Source organism: Dunckerocampus dactyliophorus, chromosome 20, assembly GCF_027744805.1.
Source record: "Dunckerocampus dactyliophorus isolate RoL2022-P2 chromosome 20, RoL_Ddac_1.1, whole genome shotgun sequence".
Classification (NCBI taxonomy): Eukaryota; Metazoa; Chordata; class Actinopteri; order Syngnathiformes; family Syngnathidae; genus Dunckerocampus; species Dunckerocampus dactyliophorus.
This window is the reverse complement of record NC_072838.1, coordinates 8,569,269-8,595,389: the sequence shown is the minus strand read 5'-3', so window position 1 is coordinate 8,595,389 and position 26,121 is coordinate 8,569,269. Positions and strand designations below refer to the sequence as shown.

Genomic DNA, 26,121 nt, shown 5'->3' with positions numbered 1-26,121 from the left:
TGGGAGACGAGAGCGCTGACCACACGGCCAAAAGCCCGGACTGTCGACCGCGTGTTCAGCGCACTTCTCAAGGCAGAGGGAGCGAGGTTTTACCAAGGCTGGCATCCGTTACATATACAACACCAAGTTTGAACTGTATTACCCAAATGTGCCGCAAGATGGCGACAACCCACAAAAACCACACAGTTCATTCATTTTACGCACAAGTGGTGTGAAAAAGTGTTTGCCCTCTTCCTCATTTCTTTTTTTTTTTTGCATGTTTGTCACACTTGTAACACTTGTGATGTTTCAGATCATCAAACAAATTTAAAAAATATTAGTCAATGACAACACAACAGAATACAAAATGCTGTTTTTAAACCTACATGGCTCCATGTGAACAAGTGATTGCCTCCCCAGGTAACACATAACTTAACTGAGATTAATTGAGCTCTGTCAGTCTGGAAAAGGTTCCAAAGCCATTTCTAAAGCTTTGGGACTCCAGCGAACCACAGTGAGAGTCATTATCCACAAATGGCGGAGACATGGAACAGTGGTGAACCTTCCCAGGAGTGGCCAGCCAACCGAAATGACTCCAAGAGTGCAGCGATGACTCATCCAATAGGTCACAAAAGACCCCACAACAACATCCAAAGAACTGCATGCCTCACTTGCCCCAGTTAAGGTCAGTGTTCTTGATTCCACCATAAGAAAGACACTGGGCAAAAGCTGCCTGCGTGGCAGGTGGATTTTCATGGAATTTGGTGGAGACGTCTATCATGACAGGACAAATGAGAAAGTAAATAGAACCCATGTTTGAAAACAAAGAGAAATCGGACCACTTAGATTATAGATTATAGTCCATTGTAGTGTAATGACGTTTGTACTCTTTGTTCCAAATGTAGACAAAAACAAGCGACAAAAATAACCTTCAATGGGCTATTTTGGTCGATTAAAAAAAAAGTGAGCCTGCATTCAAGTTGCATGTGTGAATAGACGACGTTGCTAGGGGGCTGCGGCGAGGGCCCAAAATGGCATTGGCTAGAGCTCACGTTCGAAAAAGTGCAACAAGGCTCTTGCTGCACGACTGTGCACACGCAGAATACAAATGCATGCATGTTTATTTACGTTCATTCATCCAAAAAACACCACAGGACCTTCTATTGAAAAAGACAGGTTGCCCTGACAACCAGTGAGCATCTGACACAACCCCCATCTTTAAAAAACAACTTCAGTGACGTCAGAGCCACTCCGTCACGTTCACGCTCCAATGACTCCGGCTCGCTATGCCAAGATGGGTGGCGTTGACGTTCGGAGACAGAGGAGGGAGAGAAAGCGCCCCATAAGCGCCAAGCGAGTCATAAACCCAATCAGACGAGGCTTCGCGGCCAAATACAACTGACCCGGAAAAAGCTGCCACCAAACATGATGGAAGTGGTTCTAACCCGACTGCGGGACTTCTCCTGCAAGGCCACCACCTTTGATGAGCGGAAGTCACCAGCCGTGTGCAGGGATCCCCGAAGCAGGAAAGGAGAAGGCACCAAACTGGACATTGAGAGTGCCCTAGCATGGCTACGAAGGGAACTGGTAAGATTCCTAAATCTTACAATCTAAGTACAGTTTACTGATACTGTACATGCGTGTATCACAGCCAGGCTGTTTAGTGGTGACCTGGTATGAATTGCATGGGAATGGTAAGACATTTACACTGTGAAACCCTACTGTCTTATCCAGGCCATGCTTAAATTCCCATAAATCTATAGCACTGAAGTAGAAGGCATTTATCTCCCCACAAAATGACCACTCACTGCGGTCATCCTCTTTCTTTCTGTGCTGGAGGCCCAAGGTTTGAGCACCGTCTTGTTCCTAAGATACGTGAAGGTCATGTTGGTAAAATGTCAGCCGCTGTTAGACATTCCTCCCCGTCTAATAGGTCTTGTTTGCACCTCTTGGTGTTCAGTCTATGAGACCACTTCGCACCCAGACGGCTCGTGAAAGTGGACTTACAGATACCGCATGTTTTCCAAGAAAAACAACATATTATACAATGCAGTCTGCAGCTTGACAAGAATAGTTCTTGAAAAAGTATTCCTAGTGGTAATGGTCATGCACTTGGACTTCCTAGCTATCCCAGAATCCAGTGGATCCCCGCATAATCGCAGTGCAGCATTCATGACCCCGCAAGTGTTAGCCTGTGCTTATAATCTCCATAATTAGATTGTTTATTGGTGGAAAACTGCCCTGCGATTGGCTTGCAACCAGTCCAGGGTGTACCCTGTCGCCCGTAGTCAGCTGGGATACGCTCCAGCATGCCCCCGCGACCCTAATGAGGAGAAGCGGTATAGAAAATGGATGGATGGATGGATGGATGGTGGAAAAGCCATCTCATTTGAGTCTTATTTATGTCTTATTTTCTCTTATTATGTCTAATATATTGGGTAATACGAGTGTAAAGGTGACTATAGCACTCTAATAATGTTAAACAGGTCCTAAACAGGTCTGTTAAACAGGACTCTAAATGAAACAGACCCTAACTCAATCAATTTTTCCCATAAGAAGTCATGTAAATCCAATTAATCCGCTCCAGAAAGCCAAAAATGTTAACACAAAATATGGTTTTTACATGCAGAAAACAAATCTAAATGCGTATGAATGACGAATTAAAGGGATAAATGAACTTTTAAGGTTACTTTTACCTTCATGGAAGATGTGATTCTTGACGTGACTGTTCCCAAAGACACGATGTGGCAGCGAGATCAACAGCTTCCTCTTCAACACCACCTTCCTGTTTTGCCATGAGTTAGTTCATGAGTTCAATAGTGTTTCTCGCCTCAGTAAAGCAAAACGGTGCCAAAGAAAGCTGCAAGTGTCAGCGTGTATCGATACAGAAGATGAGAAACACTATTGAAAATGGCAAAACGGGAAGGTGGTGTTGAAGAGGAAGGTGTTGATCTCGCTGCCACGTCGTGTCTTTGGGAACAGTCACGTCAAGAATCACGTCTTCCATGAAGGTAAAAGTAAGTAAAACCACAAAAACGGGTTTTGCATTAACATTTTTAAGACTTGTGTGCTGGTTAGCAAACAACTACAGAGTCAACTGCTGATCACATCAAAGACGGGGCGATACATAGCTGACTTCGTTAGCAAGCTAAGGATGCTAACAATGTCGTTTGTGATGAAAATAATTACTAACACAGTTGGACCCATGCAGTGTGTTAACAACACAACAAGACACGCGCCATATTGTACGCTAACCAAGGTAAAATTCAGATGAATATGCTCAACGTTAACCGAAAAACTCTAACCAGAGCAGACGCTAACCAAGGGTCCACTGTATTCAGCAGTCACACAATGCATAGGGTGTTTTGTTTCGCCACCAGATTCCGCTGACTGATACAGTAAACAACAAACATCCAATATTGTGCAAAAACCTAAACAGTATACGAGGAAAAATGTCTGCAAAAAAGACCAAATCATACGAAAACCCTTGACCTTTGACTCTATATTTTATGCGCCCAGATGGAAATGCGATCCCAGGATCAAGCTCTGGTCCGCCAGCTGATGGAGCTTCACTCCGGCATCCAGGAACTCAAGCAGGAGCTATCTGAGGAGGAGGAGGAGGAGGAGGATGGCGAGGGAGATGAGCAAGGCAGCTCCTGGGACTCTGAGAGTGAGCAGGGAAGTGTCTACTCCAGCTGTGGGGAAGTGGGCTCGTCCGTTCCCTTCTCCGGGAAACCTCGCTGGCTTTACCCCACGGCTTCGGCCAGGAAGTTGTTCAGCAGGAGAAGCTCCGTGCCTTAAAAAAAGTCACTCTTTCACTCTCCTGTGCTTTTAATATTAGTAAAGATAGATGTTGGGGCCTCTCAGAAGAACCTTCCCACAGCATAAATGACGATTACTGTATGATGATACAGATTAGACACCCATTTTTATGGATATGATATTAGACGATAGTTCTCCTGTGTTGGTCTGTAATTACAATATAGCCTAAAGGCAGTCAGTGTTGCCTTTGTGTAAGTTTGCTTTGTGTTTGTCTGACAAATACACGTTTTGTATGGCGAAAAGTATTGGGACACCACACCCTTAAAGGTCCCCTATTATGGTCCATGACTTTTTCCTGATGTGATAACAGTAATATGTACCTAGCACGGCCTCATGAGGGGAAAAACCCCCTTCCTCATGAGAGATGAACCCGCCTACCCGCTTCAGCTTTGTAAAAAAACAAACGAAAAGCAGGCTTCACTATACATCTTAAAATAAAGCCACAAACAGTCTGTTACAGTCATGGGAGCTGTAAGTTTCATCATTTTGTTGTTCGTCAGGGAATAGGCTAACCTAGCATGATGTTGCTGTAATGTTAGCGCAATGGCTCGTGGAGCTATGCTATGCTAGTGTCGCTAACGCTAACGAGACGGTCCGGTACGTCACATCTGTAGGGAGATGGACAGTTACAGTGTATATGTAAAAAGTGCGCTCCTTGAAGAGACACGCCGCACACGTGGACAAACACAGCTCATTAGCATTAAAGCTACAGACACACACAAAAAAAGCGTGTTCCCAGTTGAGCTTACTAAAAACACTTAAACTGTCTAAATTTGGATTATGGGCAACACTCACGGAATACGCTATTACGGTACCCCAGAGGGGGGTGTTTCTGTGTGTGTGGTGGAGGTACTGGCTTTTGGGCATGTTCTTCCACACCAGACTCATCAGATCATGCCTTCATAAACCCTGCTTTGTGCACCGGGGCGTGAAAAGTTCCCCAATTGTCTAAAAGGTCTGCATAAGATGAAGAGCTAAACTTTAAGAGGCCTAGTCTGACCCCTCATTGATGAATGGGTTTGTCTATCCAGTGTAGCTGTTAGTCTGAGTTGCATATGCTGTACAGCAAATGTGCTCCGCATGCCGAATGCTCGCTGACCTTACACGACTTTTACGGCATGCGTGATGGGGTCAGTGCCGCCGCAGGACAGCCGGGAGTCTGACACCGTCATAAATAATTGTGACAAAGCAAGATGTAAAACGAACAAACAAACAAACGTGAATCCGTGTTTGGAAAACAGCTTTATTGTGAACCAATAATTCAGATCAGGGGTGTCCACCACACTTTTTCCACAAAGGGCAAAAAGATGATTAAAGATGCTAAATTACACCGCGTCCACAATTATTAGGCAACTGGTCTTATTACTAGTTTTATTATTTAACAATAACAGTGCTTGTGGTCAATCCAAAATGTTAATAAACATCAAATGTGAATATTTAAGGAAGTGAAAGTGAGGTTTTGGCTTTTCTCTGTGTGTGCAATTATTAGGCAACCCCCCAAAAAACAAAAATAGTCCCATCTCACTACTTTATTTTCACATTTTTCATCATCTGACCGTCTGTAAATCTTATACTTAAGGGCCCTCAAGTACTCAATAGGGTTTAGGTCGGGTGTCGTTATTTTTCAAGACCTTTAATAGGTAGCCACGGAGTATTTGGATGCATGAGATGGGGCATTGTCCTGCATACAAATCTCAAAAGACGCACTTTTTCCTGTACTACAGTCTGAAGAAAGTGACAGCAGGTTTGGGAGTTGAGTTTGAGTCCATCTTCAACCTGAAAAGGCCCAACAAGCTCATCTTTTAATCACCCCACCTCCACCTTTTTACAGTTCTTGCCTCTTTAGTCTGTTAGATGTCTTTTCTGACCTGTTTTGCTGCCTACTGTGCATACGTAATAAAGGGTGTCGATCTCCTAAGGCCACACCCTCCCTCAGTACACACATGCACATCACCTGGTACGCTTCCAGCCAATAGGCATTCAAGTTTATTCATCTTGGGGTTGGAAAACATGCATACAAATGACAGTATGTCAATGATGTGAAAGGTATTAGCTATTGGATGTGAAACAAAGAGAGAGTAGGATTGAACAAGATCTGCTTTTTCCTGCTCCTTTTGGACATTTGGAATTGTGATATGAGAGGAATACGAATGTTAATGTTCAAATCAATCAATCAATATGGTCAAAATACTGCCTTGCCTAATAATTGCGCAGTGTATATATACTTATCTTAGCTTTGTGTAATATCTAATACTAATGAGTAATCATCAATTAAGGCAGGGGGCGCCAGTTCAATTCCAGCCCCTATTATTTGTTTTATTATGTACTGCTTTACATGATTATGTTTTCATATATTTGGCCAGGGCGGCCCTGTTAGGATAGGTCAATACATAATAAATGAAGTATGACACGTGCATGTGTTGCCAAATTTTGTAGGGTTTTTTTTTTTTTTACAAGTACTATAAAGATATACTTTCTTTTTTTTGGTCATACAGTTCATTCGTGCCCAATATTTATTTTTGGGGTGAAAGTGCAAAACATCATACGAACACGCACACCCTGCTGACTTCATAGGTGACCGGTGTCAGGTTATTCCATTTTTATTACCATTCGATTTCATCAGAAGAAGCCATTTCCACCTGCTCCTCCGGTGTTCACCCCGCACCCGTTACTGCTGATAATCTCCTAATTCCTCCACGCCTCCATAACTCTCCCTTCTTAGTCTTTGGATCTCTGTGTTGAGTCCCAGGAGGGTTTGGGCCAGCTGAAGGTCCTGCGAGCGCATCTCCAACTGTATGACAGCAAGACAACTCAGTCATCTCATCAATTGTACAGTTCAGCATGCAGGAGCTGTATAATAGTAATCATTTCATGCGTTCATTGTAGTGTGCAAAGGTAAACAAATGTGTCTTCTATGTATATTCAAGAGTATTAAGTATAGTATAACATAAGCACAGTTTACATGATCATTTATATTTGGATTTGGATTCACATCATATAATATTTGACAGCGATACATAATATCATGTATCTAAAATAACACTACAATAATAACATTGTACAGTAATTGAAAGCAGATAACTGATACATCAAAAGCTTATAATATATATAGTAACAGTATAATATTTCATTTTATATTGTTTTTATGGAAGTGTATGTGGTATCCATAATATTCACAAGACTAAATGTGGGGATATCCACCAAAACATACCAACACATGATCATCAATTCAAAATACTAATAAAGTATTGGAAAAAATACATGCAAACCACACTGGATACATTTGGACAAATATATTAATGTTGAAAAGATGCATGGTAAGAATATAATATTTCATACATGTCATATATTATGTACATGTGTATATTAGTTATTATTACATACCGGTACTTATTCACTACCACCAATTGAAAAATAAAATCAAAATATAAGTCAGGAAGATATATGCCAACCAAACTGGACACATCTGAAAAACATATAAAATGCATTTTTAAAAACCATAATATACTGTATATAATAACAATATAGTTCATATTTTTATCATGTTATTATGTATGTGGATGTGAATATAATATTCACATGATTAAATGTTGAGACATTGACCAAAATTTGAGAACATCCTTCAGAAAATAACTGATTATCATCAATTTACTGTAAAAATAAATTACATAATTTTTCGCTATATATATATATATATATATATGTATATATATATATACAGTGTATGTATATACTGTATATGTAAAACATGTCCATAAAAATTGTAATCAGAAATACATATGCATCTCACATTAGACATACTTGTATAAATATATAAAATATATGCCATATTTTTATTTTATATTATTCTTATTATTACGTATGTTTGTATGTAACATATATACTAGTCCCATGTTTCATGTGGGGATATTTACCAACATTTGAGGTCATTGGGAAAGTACTCATTTTCATCAGTTCAAAAATATATATTTTTAGTGCTAAAAATACGAATGAAAAATATACATGCAAACGACATTGAACACAATTTGATACTGTATATGCGATATGGGTCGGGTATAAAAAAAACCACATAGACATATATTCAGTTTTCTATTTCACTTTTTCCCTGTCAATCACAGACTAGAGTAAAATGGTTTTGGCGGAATGCCGTCCCCGACAGGGAACTGAAGCCATGCCATGTGCCACCAAAGACAGAAGCGTGTACCATTACACCACCAGGGCTGTACAAATACTCTAGTATATGAAGTGAATACAAATGAACGTACCAACTCAGACCTGAGCCAGGTTATGGCTCCATCGATCTGCGCCCTCCTCAGCTCCTCGTTGGCTTGATAACTCCTGCTGATGCTGAGCGGCCTCGCCGAGGGCTCAGCCTCTCCGGGATCTTGTCGGGACCCGCCGCTCGCCCTGAAGGCGTCAATCAGTTTGTTCTTCACGTTCTCCAGGACCATGGTGGACAGAGTGTCTTCAGTGTAGCTGTCACGGTCCATGCCGGGTTGCTGCCCCTCACGTGTTGGAATGTTGAACTGCTCATCAAGCTTTTTGTGGATCTTCTGGATCGGACTTGCTGGTGGGATCAACAAGTGCGTGGAGCTTCTGCAGCTGCAACGTCGCTTTGCTTGCCTGGTGTGGAGCTGCCTTGTTTTGTCATTGTTACTATGGAGAAACACCCGCCTCCCCCGGGTAGCCCCCTTAATAAGAATGGTGGAAGATCTTGGACAAAGACTATTGTTGCCTCCAATAAGAAATGAAAAGACCCCCCTCCCTTCATCCCATCCTAACCTAAGCCACCACACCCTCCCCCTCTTTTTTTTTTTTTGCTTCCCATTCAGACAGTGCCGCCCCCCTACAACTCAACTGTGAGAAACGTGTTGCTCCCTTTTTGGTTTGCCTGATGTACGCTGCACACAAAGTCCATCAAAGCCCGCATGGACCTAAATAAGACCTGCTTGTCAAGCTTAGGAGACGGACAGGTTGTGCGAGGAGGGAGACACTGCTTCAGTGTTAGCCCAGTCCCAAGCACAAAAGGCCGCCCTACGGTGAAATACAAGCAGGGCCTTTGTGTCCGAGTTAAGTCCGTTCCCAGTGGGCGATGTGGGATGGTTTTTGGCAGCTGGGAGTAGTTCCTCCTCTGACATTTTGTGTAGCGATGAGACGGGGGTCTAACTTATGTGACTTAAGTGGCTCGGGCCTTTTCCTGGAGGTGACTCGTCACTCGTGACTGAAACAACGTTAGTGTGTGCAATAACAAACGCACGGAGGCACAAAAAATTATGACTCGGGGGCCGCAAATTTACGGGAAATTTCTGGTAAATTGCCGTAAGACGCTCCGTTACAACTTGACTTTGAACCAGAAGCTCAACCTTTTAAAACCGCCTGACCTCACCGCTACGCAAGCCTTGGTTAGCGTCATTAATCCATTCCAAAAGATCCGACTCTAACTGAAACTCTAATCAATTCATGTAAATCTAACTCATCTGTTGCAGGAAGCCAAAAATGTTAACACAAAACACAGTTTTACATGCATTAAATCATTGTGGCAGCGAGATCAACACGGACACCACCTGCGTGTTTTGCCTTGAGGTTTCTTGAATTCAATAGCGCCTCTCGCCTCAAGTCTTTTGATCACGGACGCAAAATGGAGCCAAAGAAGGTTGCAGGCGCCTGCGTTTTGATGAAGAAGGTGAGAAAGACTATTGAATTCGAGAAATAACTCATGGCAAAACAGGAAGGTGGTGTCCTTGTCGATCTCACTGCCACATCGTGTCTTTCTAAACAGTCACGTCTGACCTTAAATGTTCATTTATCGCTTTCTTTCACCATTTATATGCATTTAGAATTGTTTTATGCATGTAAAACTAGTCTTCTTCTACTAGGAATAGAAGTAATCGTAGAAGTAGTAGTAATAAAACAAGACCAGAACACAGTAGTACTAATAGATAAAGCAACAGTAGTAGTAGTAGTAGTATCAGAAGCACAGAACACAGTATTTCTAGTAGAAGAAGTAATGGCAGTAGTAGTAATAGAAGCCCAGAACACAGTACTAATAGAATAGGTAACAGTTGTAGTAGTAGACACACAGACACAGTAATACTAGTAGAACTAGTAGTAGTAGTAGTAAAATAAGCACAGAACACAGTATTACTAGAAGAAGTAATAGTAGTACTTGTGCTAGTAGTAGCAGTAGTAGTAAAATAAGCCCACAACACAGTAATACTAATACAGTGGTTCTCCATTATTTTCTGTCAGTCCTCCCTACCTTTCACACCCCCACTAGTAGTAGTAGTAGGAGTAGTAGTAGTAACAGCAGAACACAGTATTACTACAAGAAGTAGTAGTAGTAATAGAAGCACATAGAAAGTACTTCTAGTAGAAGAAGTCATCTTGTATTAGTGGTAATAATAGAAGCACAGAACATTGTACTACGAGTAGAAAAAGTAATAGTAGTAGTAATTGCAGCAAAGAACACAGTACTAGCCATCAAAGAAGTAACAGTACAGCAGTGGTATTAGTAAGAGTAGTACAGAACAAAGTATTATCAGTAGAATAAGTTATGGTAGTAGTAGTAGTAGTAGTAATAATAGAAGCATAGTACTATTTCAAGAAGTAGTAACAGTAGTAACAATAGAAGCACAGAAGACAGTACTACTAGTTTAACTAATAGTAGAAGTAGTAGTACTAGAAATAATAGAACCATAGTACTATAATTGTAAAACCATATTTTGTGTTAACATTTGTGAGTCAGCCTCTGATGACATCATAGACGGGCGACATAGATGACTTCCAGTTCCGGCTGCCATTTTGTTAGCAAGCTAATAATGCTAACAAAGACATTTTGTGATTAGAATAAAATGAAGAACACAGTTGGACCGACGCAGTGTATTAATAACACGACAAGACGCGTCATATTGTACGCTAACCATAAAATGTATGTCAACCAAGGCAAACTTTTGGCATGAATTTTGAACACTTACCAAAACATAACTAATACATCGTCACTGATTTGCCTGACTTTCATTTTTGCTAGTAACTTCGAGCATTAGTAACTTCCACAGGTGATCGGCGGTGCTTATAAATTTGGCGCTCAGGCAAATCTATCCATAATACATCTACAGTAGTGCAGCCAAGAGACACGCTACAAAATGAAGATAATAGACTGTTGGGAATAAACTGATACAATGCTAGAACTTAAGTGGTAAATGTAGGTCTGTGCTTCTGATAGTGTTTAGGCTTTGCTGGTCCTGGCTGCACAGCACTGACATTTTATACCTATTCAACTTCCTGTTCTATCCACTCTGCTGCCCTCTTGTGGTACCTCTTGGTAACAATTACACTTTTTTTGCATGTTAAACCAGTTACGTAAATGCAGGTTTACAGCAACAAAGCAAATTAGCAATGTCATTTAATCTAAAAGAGGATTTTAAGGTTCTTTTTTTGTCAACAAATCTCTTATTTAGTCTCATTTTTTAATGATTATTTTTTTAGCATAATCATTGTAGTATGTTTCACAGCATCCTTCAATTATCATCCAGACAAAACAGATTTAATTTACTGACTTGACTTGTTAATATAACGTAAGTCTGAATTTTAGACATACAATAATTAAGGTATTAACATCATCTTAGAATTACAAATCAGTGCTGGAAAAAAAAAAAGTGACTATATTGTCAGTCATATATAAGTTTTTCTTCATACAATTAACCCAAAAGAACCCAGACCCACTTTGGCTTCTAGTAAAATAATGGGAGACATTAATAGATACTTATCACTATTACTTTAATAGATACCAAAACTTGCAGTATCGCCCATCCCTAATAGTTAAACAAGTCAAGCACATTTTAGGACATTTAATGTGTTGGCTAAAGGGGAGATCAAAAGTACAGTAAATGTTGATTATGAAATGAAATGTCGTTTTAAAAAAGCAATAAAAGGAGTAAATGAGTCATATGGTGATTTTAATGTTGAAATTGATAGCCTAGCAACAGTGTATAAAGGGACACTGTTAGGTTCACATTGATGATCATGTATATGTATTGTATATGTTGTCTGTTGCCGTGGAAACAAACACATTTCCAACACGTTCACTCATGTTAATAAGATTCTACGGTGCACAAACAATATTACCTCCTTCAGTCCCTCGCTTCTTGTGTCGGCTCCGACTTCTCTTCTGACCCGGTTCGCTTTTTTGAAGCGGCGGTGTCGGCGTGCCTTTTTTCTTCTTCTTCTTCAGGCAGCTCAAAGGGTTCGGGTTGTGCTGTTTCCTCTTCCTCTTCGTCCCCCGTCTTGCCCCGTCCTTCTGCGCGACGATGCCCTGCTCCTCCTTCATGCTGCGGAGGCTCTGCTGCTGGCTTGGGCTCACGAGTTCCCCCAGCTGGACGGCCTGGACGTGGTCGAGCGACGGCTGGCTGGGTTTGTCGAGCACCATGGTGTTGAGGATGATGTAGAGCAGAGGCACGCCAGGGATCTTCTTAAGACCGGTTGTTAGTGCGTGGTCCTGCAGAATAAATCAGTAATTACTAAATTACAAAGGCTGTCAAATGATTAAAAAGTTTCAGATTAATCTGTTTTCTAATTAATCATGATTAATCACCATTTGCAACTATAGTATGTATGAAATATGCCAATTTTTACTGTATTTTATGGAAAGAAAGATAAAAGATAGGACATAATTATATGTATTTGTATGTATTAACAGCTCCGATTTAACTGAAAATTTAAATCAAGCTAAAAGATAGCACATCAGAAAATATATTTACCTAACACTAGTCTCTTTAATAGGAGCAGAACATTTGAGTCACACTTTAACAGTGTTATTATGAGCAATGAGGGGTTGCATTCAAAGACACCGCATAACTTAAGTTGAATTCACATGTTTTGAGTTTATTTTGTGGGATTTCTGAGCATACCTAAATGCAGCAAATTGTACTTCCACATTAGTTACAAATATAAGTGATAAGAATATCCACTTATTGTTTTTCTTTGTCTTTCCATTTATTGAGACCACACGTACACACATAATACGACGTTCATGTGATGTTCGAAGCATCCCTGAATGCATCTTGCGGTTGTCTAGTGACAATGAGGAAGTGTCGTTCCGAGGCTGAATGGACTAGAGACGTGTTTGTGAGTTGGAGATACATATATGGTGTTGGAATTGCACTGCTGTTGATGTGTGATGTAAAGTTATGAAAGAGCGTCAGACTCTGTGGGGAGCTACACTGCGTCGTCATAACAGAGAGGCGTGGCTTCCCATGATGCATATGCGTTAATTACGCTAAAGAATTGAACGTAATTAATTAAATAAATTTGTTACCGCCGTTAATGGGCTATTTTGACAGCCCTATTAGCAAGACGCAAACACACACTACTGTTTAAGGTGGCATGGTGCAACCGGTTTAAATCAGTCCAAGCATGCTGGAAAACCATAATAATTACAAAATATGATGATAAAAGCGCATTCGAAATAAACTAAACCGTGAATAAAGGCTTGAAGAGGTATGTACTAGTAGCTTAACAAGGGTTAAGAAGTATACACTGGACAATTAATAGAAGTATATTTGCAATATTCCATCCAAAGTGTAGCCTGCAGCTAGTTTTGGTACACTCATAAAATAATTAAACAAATGGAAAAAATACACTTCAAATAATTGGGGGAGGAGAGGTCAAAAAGGTTGGTTGTAAAGAGTACAAGTTGAAATGTTGACAATAATAACCTATGCTTTCTCACCTACGTACAGTACAACTTGATAGGATATCGACATGGATTGGTTTTGGCTTGTTTACAAAATGTAAAATGTCAAAATGGTCCTTGCATCCTTTTTCAGGCAAAACACTATGTGTATATTGTGTAAATTCACTGTTTTACCTGTGTGGCAATAAAGTAGTGATGTGGGTTTGTGTCCTCCAGCATGGACAGCAGACACTCAGAAGCAGGAACAGGGTTTTTGAAATGTGGACATTTCCTCACTTGATACCGCTGCAGAATAATTTTAGCGCCGTAAAGTTCTTTCCCGAGTGTTTCCAGTTCTTTTAGAGCGCAGCTGAAAAGAAATTAAATCATGTTAGTCTACTGGTAAGACTCATCATCATTGAGATGAAATGTACTCACTTCGTGGTGCAGAGCTGCACTTCCCCCATGAGATACTTGGGCATTTGCTCCTTAATCTGAATCTTGTTCTTCAATGCAGCCTGACAGAAAGTTCCGTCAATGAGAATCTGAAAAGGTTCCCTGAAGTAAAAATTATATTTGTAAAATGATAACGTTTTCTTGGCTTGCTTCTGTCGCTTGATTTTCATGGTCAACTGTTTTGAATACACGCGAGACTTAATAAAAAAAATTGTAGCATATAAAAATATATTTTTTCAGTATGGCAGTAGTCGTTTTGGTGGTTGGCAAAGACCCGATCAGCTTAATGTGCCACTTTCAAATGTTTCGATACATTTACGTTCCTGTTTTGCTCCAGCACTTACACACGTGTGTCCGCTCTCGCACAGACTCCGTTGGCAAACAAAGCGCAAGTGAAGTGTTCCGGGGCTATATGTTGAGTTATTACAATACTTTGTCGTTGTAGATTGTGATAAATCATTGCCATCTAACTCTTATGTTAGCTTTCTGTTACAATATCTTATTTTAACGGGTCAGTTTTGATGAATGGGCTAAAAAAATATAGCAAAACACTGATGATTGGTTACTTGGTTAGTTTGTTAGGCTTCCTTATTCATGAAAAGATCAGATTTTATGCTTTTTATGTGCCTTCAAAGGGCTTTCTTTTAGAGCATAGCTTTCGCTTTCAATCTAAAAAAAATAAAATATGAACCTCTGTACAAAAAAGGTATTATGTCGCCTTAGTATGACTGAGAAATATTAAAACGCACCTGTAAAAGTCTTAAATACATTTATATTATTTACTATTGGATATAATCATATCGTATATTATGAAATAAATTTAGCGTTTTGCAATTATTTATGATTGGAAGCATCAGGCGATCGTTTGTTTTCCCGGAAACTGAAATGTATATTCCGGAAGTGCGTCAGACACACAGCTTTAGTGTAGTGACAGGGAGCATACTCGTCGCTTGTGATTCACAGCTAACGTTAGCCCTGGTCGGGCCCTTGTGTGACAGCTTGGTGCGTGAACCTTTCACTTGCTATCACGTACTATGGCGGCCGCGGATCCCCGGTCGTCGAGTGACGGCGGACCGGCCAGCAGAGGAGGATTCCCGGGCGAGGAGAGCAGTAAAGATCGCGATGGAGCCGGTGGCGGCAACGGAGGAGGCGAACGGGACCGAGCCACCTTCGAGTGCAACATTTGTTTGGACACTGCTAGGGACGCCGTCATCAGTATGTGCGGCCACTTGTTCTGGTATGGACAGAGGCGGGCTTGCATTTTTTCCTATGTTCTATTCGCATCAAATCTCGTTAGTCTGACGTTTGCGCAGCCTTTATTTACTTTCGTGTTGGACTGTTTTTAAAAGTGCTGTGAAGGTACGCCCATCTACAATGTCGGAGTCGATTTACAGTATTTCTAACATTGCTAATATGGGTGTTTTGCAGTCGAGGGCCTACATGGGTCAGGTAGATGGATAGACCTCTTTAGTGATCTTTGCACCTAGTTTAACTCATGCAGACCTTATCATAAGTTTTGGTTTAAGTCACTTACTTCATGGCTGACTTCTTCCCAGTGACACATTAACCTGCAGTTTTAAAGAGCCACACACATGACAGTGAATTTGACATTTGGCATGTAGGTTTTGTGTTTGTATTACCAAAGTCATTAGATAGTGCTTGAAGGTATTCAGTATCATTCATTACCATTGCATGAACATGCCACATAGCTATATAAACATGCAACCTACCAAAAGAAAGATAAGACCCGTCTTTCAGAAGAAAAACAAGTTTGTTTCTACCTTTTCCCATTCTTTTGTAATCATAGGTAAGTTTCAGGAAATATCAGTTCCTGACTAGAAACGGGAGAAAACCAGCTTTTTGTGTCTTATTGCATTGACCTAGCATGGTCTACATTGCTTCTTAATGTGTCGCTGCTTATGTATACCATCCAATAATGAATGCTAGGGTCTGGAAGCAGTATCGGGATGACATTAGAGCAATCTAATTGGGCGAGTTGAAAATGGGATAATCTAGACTTCAATCTCATGAAATTATTGCAGCAAAGTTGCTTTTCCTTCCATTATCTTCCCTCCGATACCCCACCCGTCCCTAATGAGCTGCACATTTTACATAAAAAATGGCTATTCTGTAGCATGCATTTCAAATAGGTGGAATTTAGTAGAATATAATGAGTGGGCTCGGTCTTGAAAATGCTTGTTTTGCTTCCTTGCTTTCTTTTAAAGCCTTTGGTGTGCCAAGCAGAATTATTATGTGATTGTGGCTCCATGTAGATGTGAGCTTGGTGGTGAAACGCACGAGCCCCATTGTTGGCCTGTTGTGGACAGGGAAGTCATGACGTGCACGTGTGTTTTGGTAACAGATGAGCTCACGGATAAAGCTGTGGCCAGATTTGTGGACATATTTACAAACTGAAACGTTTTAACACGAAATGTGCGCAGCCTTTGTTTGCGTGGGCTTCCTCTACTGAATTTGAAGATTTGTGTTGTAGGTGCTGACGTAGTTTAGTTGCCATGCTTCCCTCCCCTGACTCTTCCACCGTCTTACTTGTAAAATGATGCAACAGTCCGTAAGGCAGCGAGGCGATGGCATCACTTTACCCTGACGCAGCTTCACATGAAAGTTGCAGTGAAATCATAAGGGAAAATAAGCAGCGTCAAACGGCTGTTGATAACTATTTGACCTCCTGCTGGTTGTTGGAAGCTTACCCCCTTACAAATATGGTGAAGTTATTCTGGAAAATCATTTATCCTCCCCCTGCCCTCTTATCTTCTGGGCAACATTAAGTAAGGTCAAGAGGCAACACTAGCAACTTTAAGTTAAAAAGTGTCAAGCAAGTATTGATCTATATGATGTTATAACTTGTCAGGCAAAGAGTGAAATTGTTATGTTAAATGTAGAGTGAATGTTGAAATCTGTTCAACTGAGGGTCGAAGCAGCAACCATCAATGTAAAATGTTGAGTAGGGGGTACCTTTTAATTTGTCCATTCGTTTTTAGTAGACTAAAAACGGTGGAATTTGACATGTTGGAAAGTTTAAAAAAAAAAATGCAGAACCAATGTTGAAATGTATAAACAAATAAGTTGAATGATTACTACGGGATGGAAGATCGAACCAGCTACTTTTGGGTTGAGAAACAACCATTCTTCTTCCTGAGCCTTGTCACCCTGTAGATCAGGGGTGTCCAAACTTTTTCCACCGAGAGCCGTATACTGAAAATCAAAGGATGCTGGGGGCCACTTTTATATTTTAATGTATTTATTTAATTTTGTAAAAAGGCTAAAAACTATACATATATATTTCAATATTTTTGTTATTTTTAAATTTAAAGAATTTTTGTATTAATAATATCAGCTTCAGCTTTCTCTTTTTACATTTCGCCTTTCTGCTGAGTTTTTTGGTTTAATGTTCCAGACATCCAAAAATAGCAACAAAAAATATTTTTATAGTGAATAATTATAGTTTTATATGCAGAAACAATCTTAATTACAACTGATAAATTGATGGAACTTATTGTTTATGCAGATGTCCCGTACATCCTTTTGAGCTGGACTCAATGGTGTTTCCCGTGTTCTTTATCAAAATGCTGGCACTCGCAACTTTCTTCGGCCCCATGGCAGGTTATTTAGCAGTCACTCAATAACATGCACAGACAGTGAGTGCTTTGTTTGGGCACTTTGGGATTTTCTGTAAGAATACAGCACAGTGCAAATGGTTTGTTACGTGCCACACTGTCCGAAAATCGAGTAGGTGTACAAAAATCGAAAGTATTTAATTTTGTAAATGAATCCAGGTCAGCCAGATAATGAAGATTTGGGACAACCATGTGCAGAAAAAATGAAAGTGTTCAAGTTAATATATTTTTTTTTATGTCTTACATTTATTGCAATATATACTATATATTAATGGTATGTTAATTTATTTGTTCGTTCTATTGTATCTATTATTTATTTGTAAAAAAAATGTTTGAAAAATACATGTGATTTAAATTAGATGACAAGTAAAAATACAATAAAAATATATATATATTTAATTGGATAAATAAAGGCCTCCCCCTTGATAAATGTCTTACCCCAAGTAGACCCCTGGCACTTGTTGAGTAAATAAATACTGAAGACTACTATGTGAGAACGATGTGCAACGTGTTGTACTTGGCAAGTGTTTTTTTCTTATGTCTTAGTAAATAAAAAAGACTCAAACGCCAAAGGAAAAAAAGGATACGTCACAGCATATTATAGAAAAGTCTTGATGCGCTTCTTTTGCATTTATAGTGCAATGTCAACTGTGTGTTGTTCTTTGAGGATGTAGTAAATAGGGAGTAAAATTCACTGACCCCTGTCCCAACACAATATCTTGTGATTATCATGCAACTGTTCCACATCTTTTTAATGTTTGCAGGCAGCAAATGAAAACATCTGCTATGTTTGTACTATAGAAGCTGGCCTGCAATGGAGTCACTTAGTTTCTGGCCACCGTAGCAGCTTTTTGTGCGGCTCATGTGCAATCAGATTTCAAAGGGTTGTTGTACTAATGCGCGCTTTGTTTAGCTGCATGCATATTCCAATGGAATGTCAGCAATCTGCATCACTGAAGGATTTGTGTACGAGCTTGTCTCGGTTGGTTACTGTACAGTATGTCCTTCATTCACGGGACCCTTCATTGCATGACAAAGATTTTGCCTTTTAAAAAGATGATAAACCTCACTTTTGTTCTGTTTCTGATTGTGGTTGTAGTTTGGAGGTGCTTTTGGACCGTATAAGCAATTCAGGGTTGCACTTGCTTCACGGCCTTAGGACCATGCTGATAGATGTGTGATTTAGTAATTACATATGTGTTGCAGTACCACCTGTTATGTTTTTCCTGTAGGGAGAAAAACAAGGCATCTATTTGGCGAGAGGTGTACAGGAAATCATCGAAATCCAGTTATCCGTTTCAGACTCCCAAAAATAAAAAAAAAAATTAAAAAAAATTAGAGAACAATTATAGTTCTACAATGTGGAAATCATTCTAAATGAGCAATGGATGGAACTTACTGCTGATGCGGATTTTGATGATGATGTTTCTCACGTTCTCACTCCCAACTTTGTCAGTACAAAAACAAAGAAATTGAAGCAATATTTTAGTGGAAAGTTTCTATGGAAAAGCGAATCGTAAGAAAAATGAGGTTTGACTGTATATATTAAAAAATAAACGGATTTAATACAGCATTTTTGTTTGGAAAATTTGGGACATTGTTCAGAAAATAATGAAAGTGTTCAAATTCATATTTGTTATATAGTTTTACATTTTGTATATTATATTAATAGTAATAGTTCATTCATTTGTTCAAGTGTGTCTGTTTTATTTATTAAACATTTTTGAAAATATTATTTTTAATTAATAAGTAATATTATGTAGGTAATATGATTTGTAAAAAAATTAAAATTGCTTTTAATAATTTGGATAAATAAAGGCTGCCCCCTTAAAAAATATCTTAGCCCAAATTTGACCTGATACTTAGCTCTCTTGGTTGTTGAGTAAATAAATACTCCAGGCTACTATGTGAGACCTATTTTTTAAAAATAGTATTTCATGATAATGTAAATTTTTTTTTTTTTTGTCTCTTTTCTCTTTTTCTTCAGCTGGCCCTGCCTCCATCAAGTGAGTATTCGCATCATGTGTTGACTTTACACACTTACATATCCAAATGGGTGATTTTGATTCATTGTTTTCTTATGTTTAAAACAAGAAATAAGAAATACATGATCACAATAATCCTTTCAATCATTTCTCTTCCCATTTAGTGGTTAGAGACGAGACCCAGCAGACAACAGTGTCCTGTGTGTAAAGCTGGCATCAGCAGAGACAAAGTCATCCCACTGTATGGACGAGGGAGCTCCAGTCAAGAGGATCCCCGGTGTGTGTGTGTGTGTGTGTGTGTGTGTGTGTGTGTGTGTGTGTGTGTGTGTGTGTGTGTGTTCGCCTGATGGTGGAGTCCTTTTTAGTGACTGTTAAGCTTTGTCTTCAGGTTGAAAACTCCCCCACGGCCTCAGGGACAGAGAACGGAACCAGAAAGCAGAGGCGGCGTGAGTTCTTTTTTTTTTTTTTCTTCCCCCCCATCTACACTCGGTGGACAAAAGTATTGGGACACCTGGTCGTTACACCTACAGCAGGGTGTGCCCATACTTTTTCGGCCTTACAGAGAAATTGTATTCTTCACATCCGTGCTGATAAAACACGCTAAAACCAATGCAATGTCGGTCAACTCATGCTAAGCAGTTAAATATACTCGAATACATAAAAAATAGAGGTAAATACATTTTTCTCAATTATTGAAAAAAATTTGATTACTAATCTATTACTCTCCAAATACTGTGCAAATATTAGTTTTTGGGTGGCAGCCAAATCTAAAAGAGGATAGATTTTTTTTATTTGTTCATTTTCTAATTCTACAATTGGATAATAACTGCTATTGTGATTTTTTATTTATTTATTTATTTATTTATTTATTTTTTTTTTTACCAATTACAGACAGCTACTTATTTTTCAAATTTAATTTACAATTTATTTAAAATTACATTTAATTTTAAAAATACATTTTAATTTTAAAATACATTTTTAAATTAATTTATATTTTAAAAATATATTTTTTTATTTACAACTTTTTTCTTGCAACTTTTTAATTGTATGCCCCAAATTAATAATGCTGTGATGTCGGCCGTGTTCAGTGTGTGTGTGTGTGTGTTTGTTAACAAGACACGGGCCAAAAAAATAAGAGCTACGGGCCACAAATGGCATAAAATGATGGAAAAAAAACCCAAAACAAATTAAAGTTGTCATTTTGGAAAAATTTGGTCAGAGAAAAAGTTATAGTATATCAGAATACAGTCAAAATACGATGGGAATAAAGTCATAATATTACAAGAAGAACATTTACAAAAAGAAATAAAAAGTAAAGTTGATATTTAAGGTGTCACCTCTAACCATCATCCCTGCTTCCAGATGTTCCAGGGCTTCAGCGACACTGGGTTTCACATGTCGTTCGGCATCGGCGCTTTCCCCTTCAGCTTTTTCACAACCGTCTTCAACACCAACGACCCCTTTCACCGCGCAGGTACGCTTCCAGCAATAAAATAGTCTGCTAGTCTCAAAACTGTCACCTTTTATGTAGCTCTGGAATTACGTTTCAATAAACATCACCAGAAGCTGTCAAGAGCCTGATGGTTGTCCATAAATGATTGGGGAAAAAAATCAGTATTAGACTTCATCTATAATAGTAAAATATAACATTGTGACTCTCTTTAGGCACTTCAGCTTGCTTAAAGGAAGTTGTTCTGTTTTTGGGCAAGCAGTAGCCACGGCTGAACTTGCAATGAGCTTGTCAGTACATCGGAAACGGCAGGCGGTCATTACTCAACATAACAGCCTGACTCATGGTGTCATAAAAGAAATGACGCTCTGACCGTCACACAGGAACTTAACACAGGTACTGTAGATACAAACATACAGAGCAACTGCTACTGCATTCACTCCAAACGTGTACTTTCAGAGACTATTTACATAAAGCTGCTGCACGTCCCTTGCCGTGGGTTACGGCTGCAAGAGTAGCCCGTGTTAGGGATTATTGTGCCTGTTGTGAGAACATTCAAACTTGCAACCTGTTCCGGCAATCAAGTCTGGTGCTTGTGCGTCTCACCGAACATAACAAGTCACATTACTGACACCCAGTGACCAGTGTAGAATACTACATATCACAGCGTCGTTGGATGCGTCTTCTGAATGCCTTATATTTGTATTTTACTTCGTTTAGCCATTTTTATGCTTGAAAAATCTTAATTTAGGCAAAAAAGAAGTCAAATTTGCTTAAATATGCATTTTTTTTTACTAGTAATAGGCTGTATTCAACCACACATCATGATTTATTAATATTTAAAAAAAAAAAAAAATGATAGAGTGAAGTACTTACACGGTCAGTGCCCAGTTAAGCATCTCCCCAGGGGGTGTGGACCGTGAGTTTGAGACTCCCTGCTACAGATGTAGACTGTAAGCAAATTTGAAATTAACATTTTTTTTAACCGTCATACTCACTTTTGACAGACCAGTACGCAGGTGATCCCCAAGGTGACGGCAACTTCAACAACGGGAATTACAACTGGCAAGATTCCCTCTTCCTGTTTGTGGCCATTTTCTTTTTCTTCTGGCTGCTCAGCGTGTGACGACGAAGAGGACGGACGGGCGGCGAAGGGAAAGCGAGGTGGAGCCCTGGCTGGGAAGGCAATGGAGGGAAAAAAAATAATAATACCACGCACACTTTTACCCTGAGCCGCAGATACACACTGTTGTTATCCTATGAGGTACTAACATGGGTGATTTGTTTGTTCTCAGAAATGATCATAGTCGGTGAGAAGCGCCTGACAGAAACAAAGGCGGGGGACTAAACTAATGGGCCTCACTGTAGGAGTAACCCGTCTGCTTTGAGGAGGGTGAGAAGAGACAGTATTATGTGGTCGGGGGGGCGGCTCATTCAAATGAAGGGTTGTGGAAAGTTAAAACAGTAAAAGAGAGACACCATAGCGACTGTTTTCTTGGACCAAAAACATATATATATATTGAATTTGTGTGTTCACCCTTAAGGAAAGTGAAACTGCTATCTGTCTTAACAACTGCCAGTGCACTGTGAAGTTATTTGAAACAGGAAGAGCATGGATGCAGGCTAATTCAACCATATTGGGAAGCAAATATTGTGAACTGCATTGTAAAATACAAACCACACCTTTTGTCACCGCTGACGGTGTCAGAGCGAGTGATGCATTTGTGTATAAGACTCATGTACATGTTTTAATGTCTTTTTTAATTCATTAGTAGCTCAGAGATGCTTTTTTTTCTAAGTTTCTGCCTTCTGCCAGCATCTATAATTACAAAAAAAGCACACTATTCATCTTGTGTTCTGTTTAACCAGGGGTGTCCAAAGTGTGGCTTTACAAAGAAGGTTTACTGCTGAACGTTAGTATACTGTAGTATCGCACAGTGGTCGACAACCTTTTTGGACACACGGCCCAGCTCGTGTTCCCACAAATCTCCGCGGACCGGGGGGTGGTGGTGGGGGTCGTATAGCGATGGAACTTATCTCATTTAGTATGTATTGTGTAAAACTAAGACAGGAACAACATCAAATTAAAAGCAGAGTGAATACAGACCCACCATCCACCACTATAAGCTTGGAGTTTGTTTTTCAGAGAGAAGATTATAGCGCCGCCGCTTAATGTGTGTGGTAACAGGCAGTGTGCTAGCATGAATTAACTAGAAAGCTGTGCACACGACAAATATACACATTAGCACTCAATAACGTCATCAAACTTTACCTTTATGCATTCCCACGGAGTATCAGCATTTGGAAGCAAACATGAAGTGAAAAAACCCCGATAAAAATACAGTACCGGTGACAATCTGTGCAGAGTGGGAGAAGGCTAGCGCACGTACAATGGTACGTTCAAGGACTGTCAGACAAAGCGGGACACTCGCGACAAACAAAAACATGCAAAAACTTCAAACTATATTGTTTTTTGAATAAAATAATGGTCCATATTTCCCAAATTTATATGCATTTACTTAAAATTGTATTTAGTTATTTACAAAAGTATTTTTCTGTGTATTTTTTTAATCATTGTGCCTGAAAGGTTTCCTCAGCCCAGTTCGACCCCGCCCACGGACCGGTACTGGGCCCCGTCCCGGTGGTTGGGGACCCCTGTTATAGAATACCAGTGTATTATAATTCCCTAACTGTTCACAGTCCTGTACTGCTTCAGACATTTGACCTGAATCTGTGTTCCGTACTCCTACACATTTAAGCAACAAGAAGATAGATTATGAATCTCCCAAGAGAAATTCACAAAAATGTCATCATGAACTTAATCACAAAATACAACAACCAAGGCAAGACATGCGAGATAAGAAAAATAAGAAAAAAGAATCAGAATAAATAGTAAATAAATACGGAACAGATCATGTCAAATTTGTATTGCAATAATACATAATAAATAATAATAATGCATAGTAATAATAATGCATAATAAGGTAATAAGTCCAGTCCAGTCCTTCCACGACAGGAGATATGTGATGGTACACATCGGTTTCAGTATCTTTTGATATCGGAATTTGAGAGTTGGACAATATCGGCATATCGAATATCGGCATATCGGTTATCGGCAAAAAAAAAAAGCTAATATCGGACATCCCTAGCAAAAATGATTCCCAGCGTGTCCCCCCCATGAATGTACCCACATCCACCAGGACATGTGCTAGGTCGTCTATATCTGTAGACTCATCCAGCGCTGTAGTCGCGGTTCTAAAACATTCTCTGCCATGTCATCGATGGGCAGAGAAACGATCTGTATAGTTTTTATGGCCTTAATCTTATTCCTGTGGCTTACTTTGCAACCGCGCATATCTCATGAAAATGCACTATTTAGTCGTGACGTACGTTACCACTGATTTCATTTCCGATCCGATACGGAGTCAAATTCAGGCTGGTATCGGCGATACAGATCCGATAGACACTTTGTGCAAATACACCTCACGTGTACCACTCGGACACCGTGCGGCCCTAGAGTCGGATCTTCTGCAACAAATGAATGGCACCCAGGTTCTACTGTATTTTGTTATTAAATATTTTTTTGTTTTTTTTTTTCATAAATTTGTTGAAACTGTGTAGCGTTCCGTTATGCAAACCGTTTGGACACCCCTGCGTTAAACAAATGTATTGCATCAGGTCTCTAAGATGTCAAGAGGGCATCCGGGAGCTCATCATTGGGTGCATCCTGATCTGATTGTTTGGTATGTTGGATAGTGTGAGACATTGTGCTAAACATAGTGATGATGTCTTTGACATTAAAATTTGATCAAAGCCTCCACTTGATTTTTATTATTAAATACCAGTCAAGCAAATGAATTAAAAGGTGAAGTGACTAACAATGTTGACTCGGTGGACATAAAGTCTACACGAAGGAATGCATAACAAATAATAAACTACCAGATGAAGCGGTTTCAGCAGAAATTGCATGCAAATGCTGAAGCTAAAGTTAAATATCCTAGAAATGGGCTGAAATCCATTCATCAACTGAGGATCGAACCATCAGGTTGGGAGATGACCACTGTGGGACCTGAGCCACGCCACCCTGCAAAGAGCAAGCATAATGTTAAATGTAAAATTAATTTCCACCAATAGGGGGCGATGTTTAGGAAAGTTCTGCTGTGAGAGCTGAACATTTTGATGTTGGAATGGTTTGAAACGGCAGAACTTGAAAGGTAAAAATGGAGAATGGTTGTTATGTATAAATATGTTGAAAGATTACACAAGGTATGAGGATCGAACCAGCAACCATCGGGTTGGGAGATGACTACTCTAGCACGAGCTAGAGAACAGTGCTTCTCAAATAGTGCGGTGGGGCCCCCCGGGGGAAACACGGTGAAATCTCAGAGGGGCGTGAGACGCAGAGAAGACTTTCAATATTAGCGCAGACCTGCCTGTAAGAATTTGTCTTACTCGGCATGCAGTTGAACTCTTCAATGCGCTTGTATGCTTCACTGCTCTCTATTTTGTTGCATTTTTCCTGTTTCAGTTTCGAGTGCAGTCTGTACAGTACATAAAAATACTTATCTAATTCTTGGCACAACTAGCATAAAACTGGCGTTTATGGATTGACGGCAGGGAGGACCAATCACAAGCTAAAAAAAAAAATCGGCTGCAATCTCTGAGTTTGTGGGCAGTCTAAAAGGAAACTGTTTTCCACTTGGTCCTCGTGCTTAACCACACTTACTTTATATTCTGTAGTGTAACGTTGTTTTTGGACAGTAAAAACTACAGGGGACCAAAATTTCCTTTTCAAAAAGTGCAGGGACACGCCCTGCCTGTCCCCCGTGTGCATTTTTTCATCGACTGTGACTGCTAAATATGCCACCATGAAGCCATTCTTTCCTTTAAATAAAGGAAAGAAGCATTATTGAAGTTGCATTCATTCATCATTATTTTGCATTGTTTTCCGAAAGTAAAACTGTAATTCTTTTCTATAAAATGTATTTTTTGTTAATATGTTTTGGTGTCTGGAACAGATAATTGGATTTACAGTACATTATTTCCAATGGGAAAAATAGCCTCGGTTTTCGTACATTGTGGTTTTCGTCAGATCTTTTGGAACAGATCCATGACTAAAACTGA

General features: G+C 39.6%; 3 protein-coding genes across 12 annotated transcripts; 2 read left to right on the top strand and 1 right to left on the bottom strand.

The window, feature by feature from the left end:
• Positions 1-1,336: 1,336 nt before the first annotated feature.
• Positions 1,337-6,178, top strand: si:ch211-153f2.3 (uncharacterized). The gene is made up of 2 exons (XM_054763433.1): positions 1,337-1,566; positions 3,499-6,178. Exons 1-2 carry the CDS (start codon positions 1,405-1,407, stop codon positions 3,778-3,780), a joined length of 444 nt encoding a protein of 147 aa, XP_054619408.1. The 5' UTR covers positions 1,337-1,404; the 3' UTR covers positions 3,781-6,178.
• utp23 (UTP23 small subunit processome component) lies at positions 5,059-23,734 on the bottom strand. 10 transcript variants are annotated; one of them, XM_054763428.1, is made up of 9 exons: positions 23,270-23,732; positions 21,996-22,173; positions 21,874-21,948; positions 18,962-19,009; positions 15,462-15,495; positions 13,910-13,989; positions 13,667-13,841; positions 11,926-12,295; positions 5,059-6,592 (listed from the first exon to the last, which is right to left on the bottom strand). In XM_054763428.1, the coding sequence occupies exons 5-9, from the start codon at positions 15,489-15,491 to the stop codon at positions 6,456-6,458; spliced, it is 792 nt and encodes a 263-aa protein (XP_054619403.1). In that variant the 5' UTR covers positions 15,492-15,495; positions 18,962-19,009; positions 21,874-21,948; positions 21,996-22,173; positions 23,270-23,732; the 3' UTR covers positions 5,059-6,455. The 10 variants fall into 10 exon arrangements, with proteins under 10 accessions (XP_054619403.1, XP_054619401.1, XP_054619397.1 ...); XM_054763426.1 differs by having other exon boundaries at positions 20,885-21,935; XM_054763423.1 differs by having other exon boundaries at positions 5,060-6,592; positions 13,910-14,029; positions 20,885-21,935; positions 23,270-23,729.
• On the top strand, positions 14,836-25,965 carry rnf5 (ring finger protein 5). Its single transcript, XM_054763432.1, has 6 exons — positions 14,836-15,164; positions 19,550-19,568; positions 19,712-19,824; positions 19,936-19,993; positions 20,910-21,021; positions 22,005-25,965. Exons 1-6 carry the CDS (start codon positions 14,962-14,964, stop codon positions 22,121-22,123), a joined length of 624 nt encoding a protein of 207 aa, XP_054619407.1. The 5' UTR covers positions 14,836-14,961; the 3' UTR covers positions 22,124-25,965.
• The last annotated feature ends 156 nt before the right edge of the window (positions 25,966-26,121 follow it).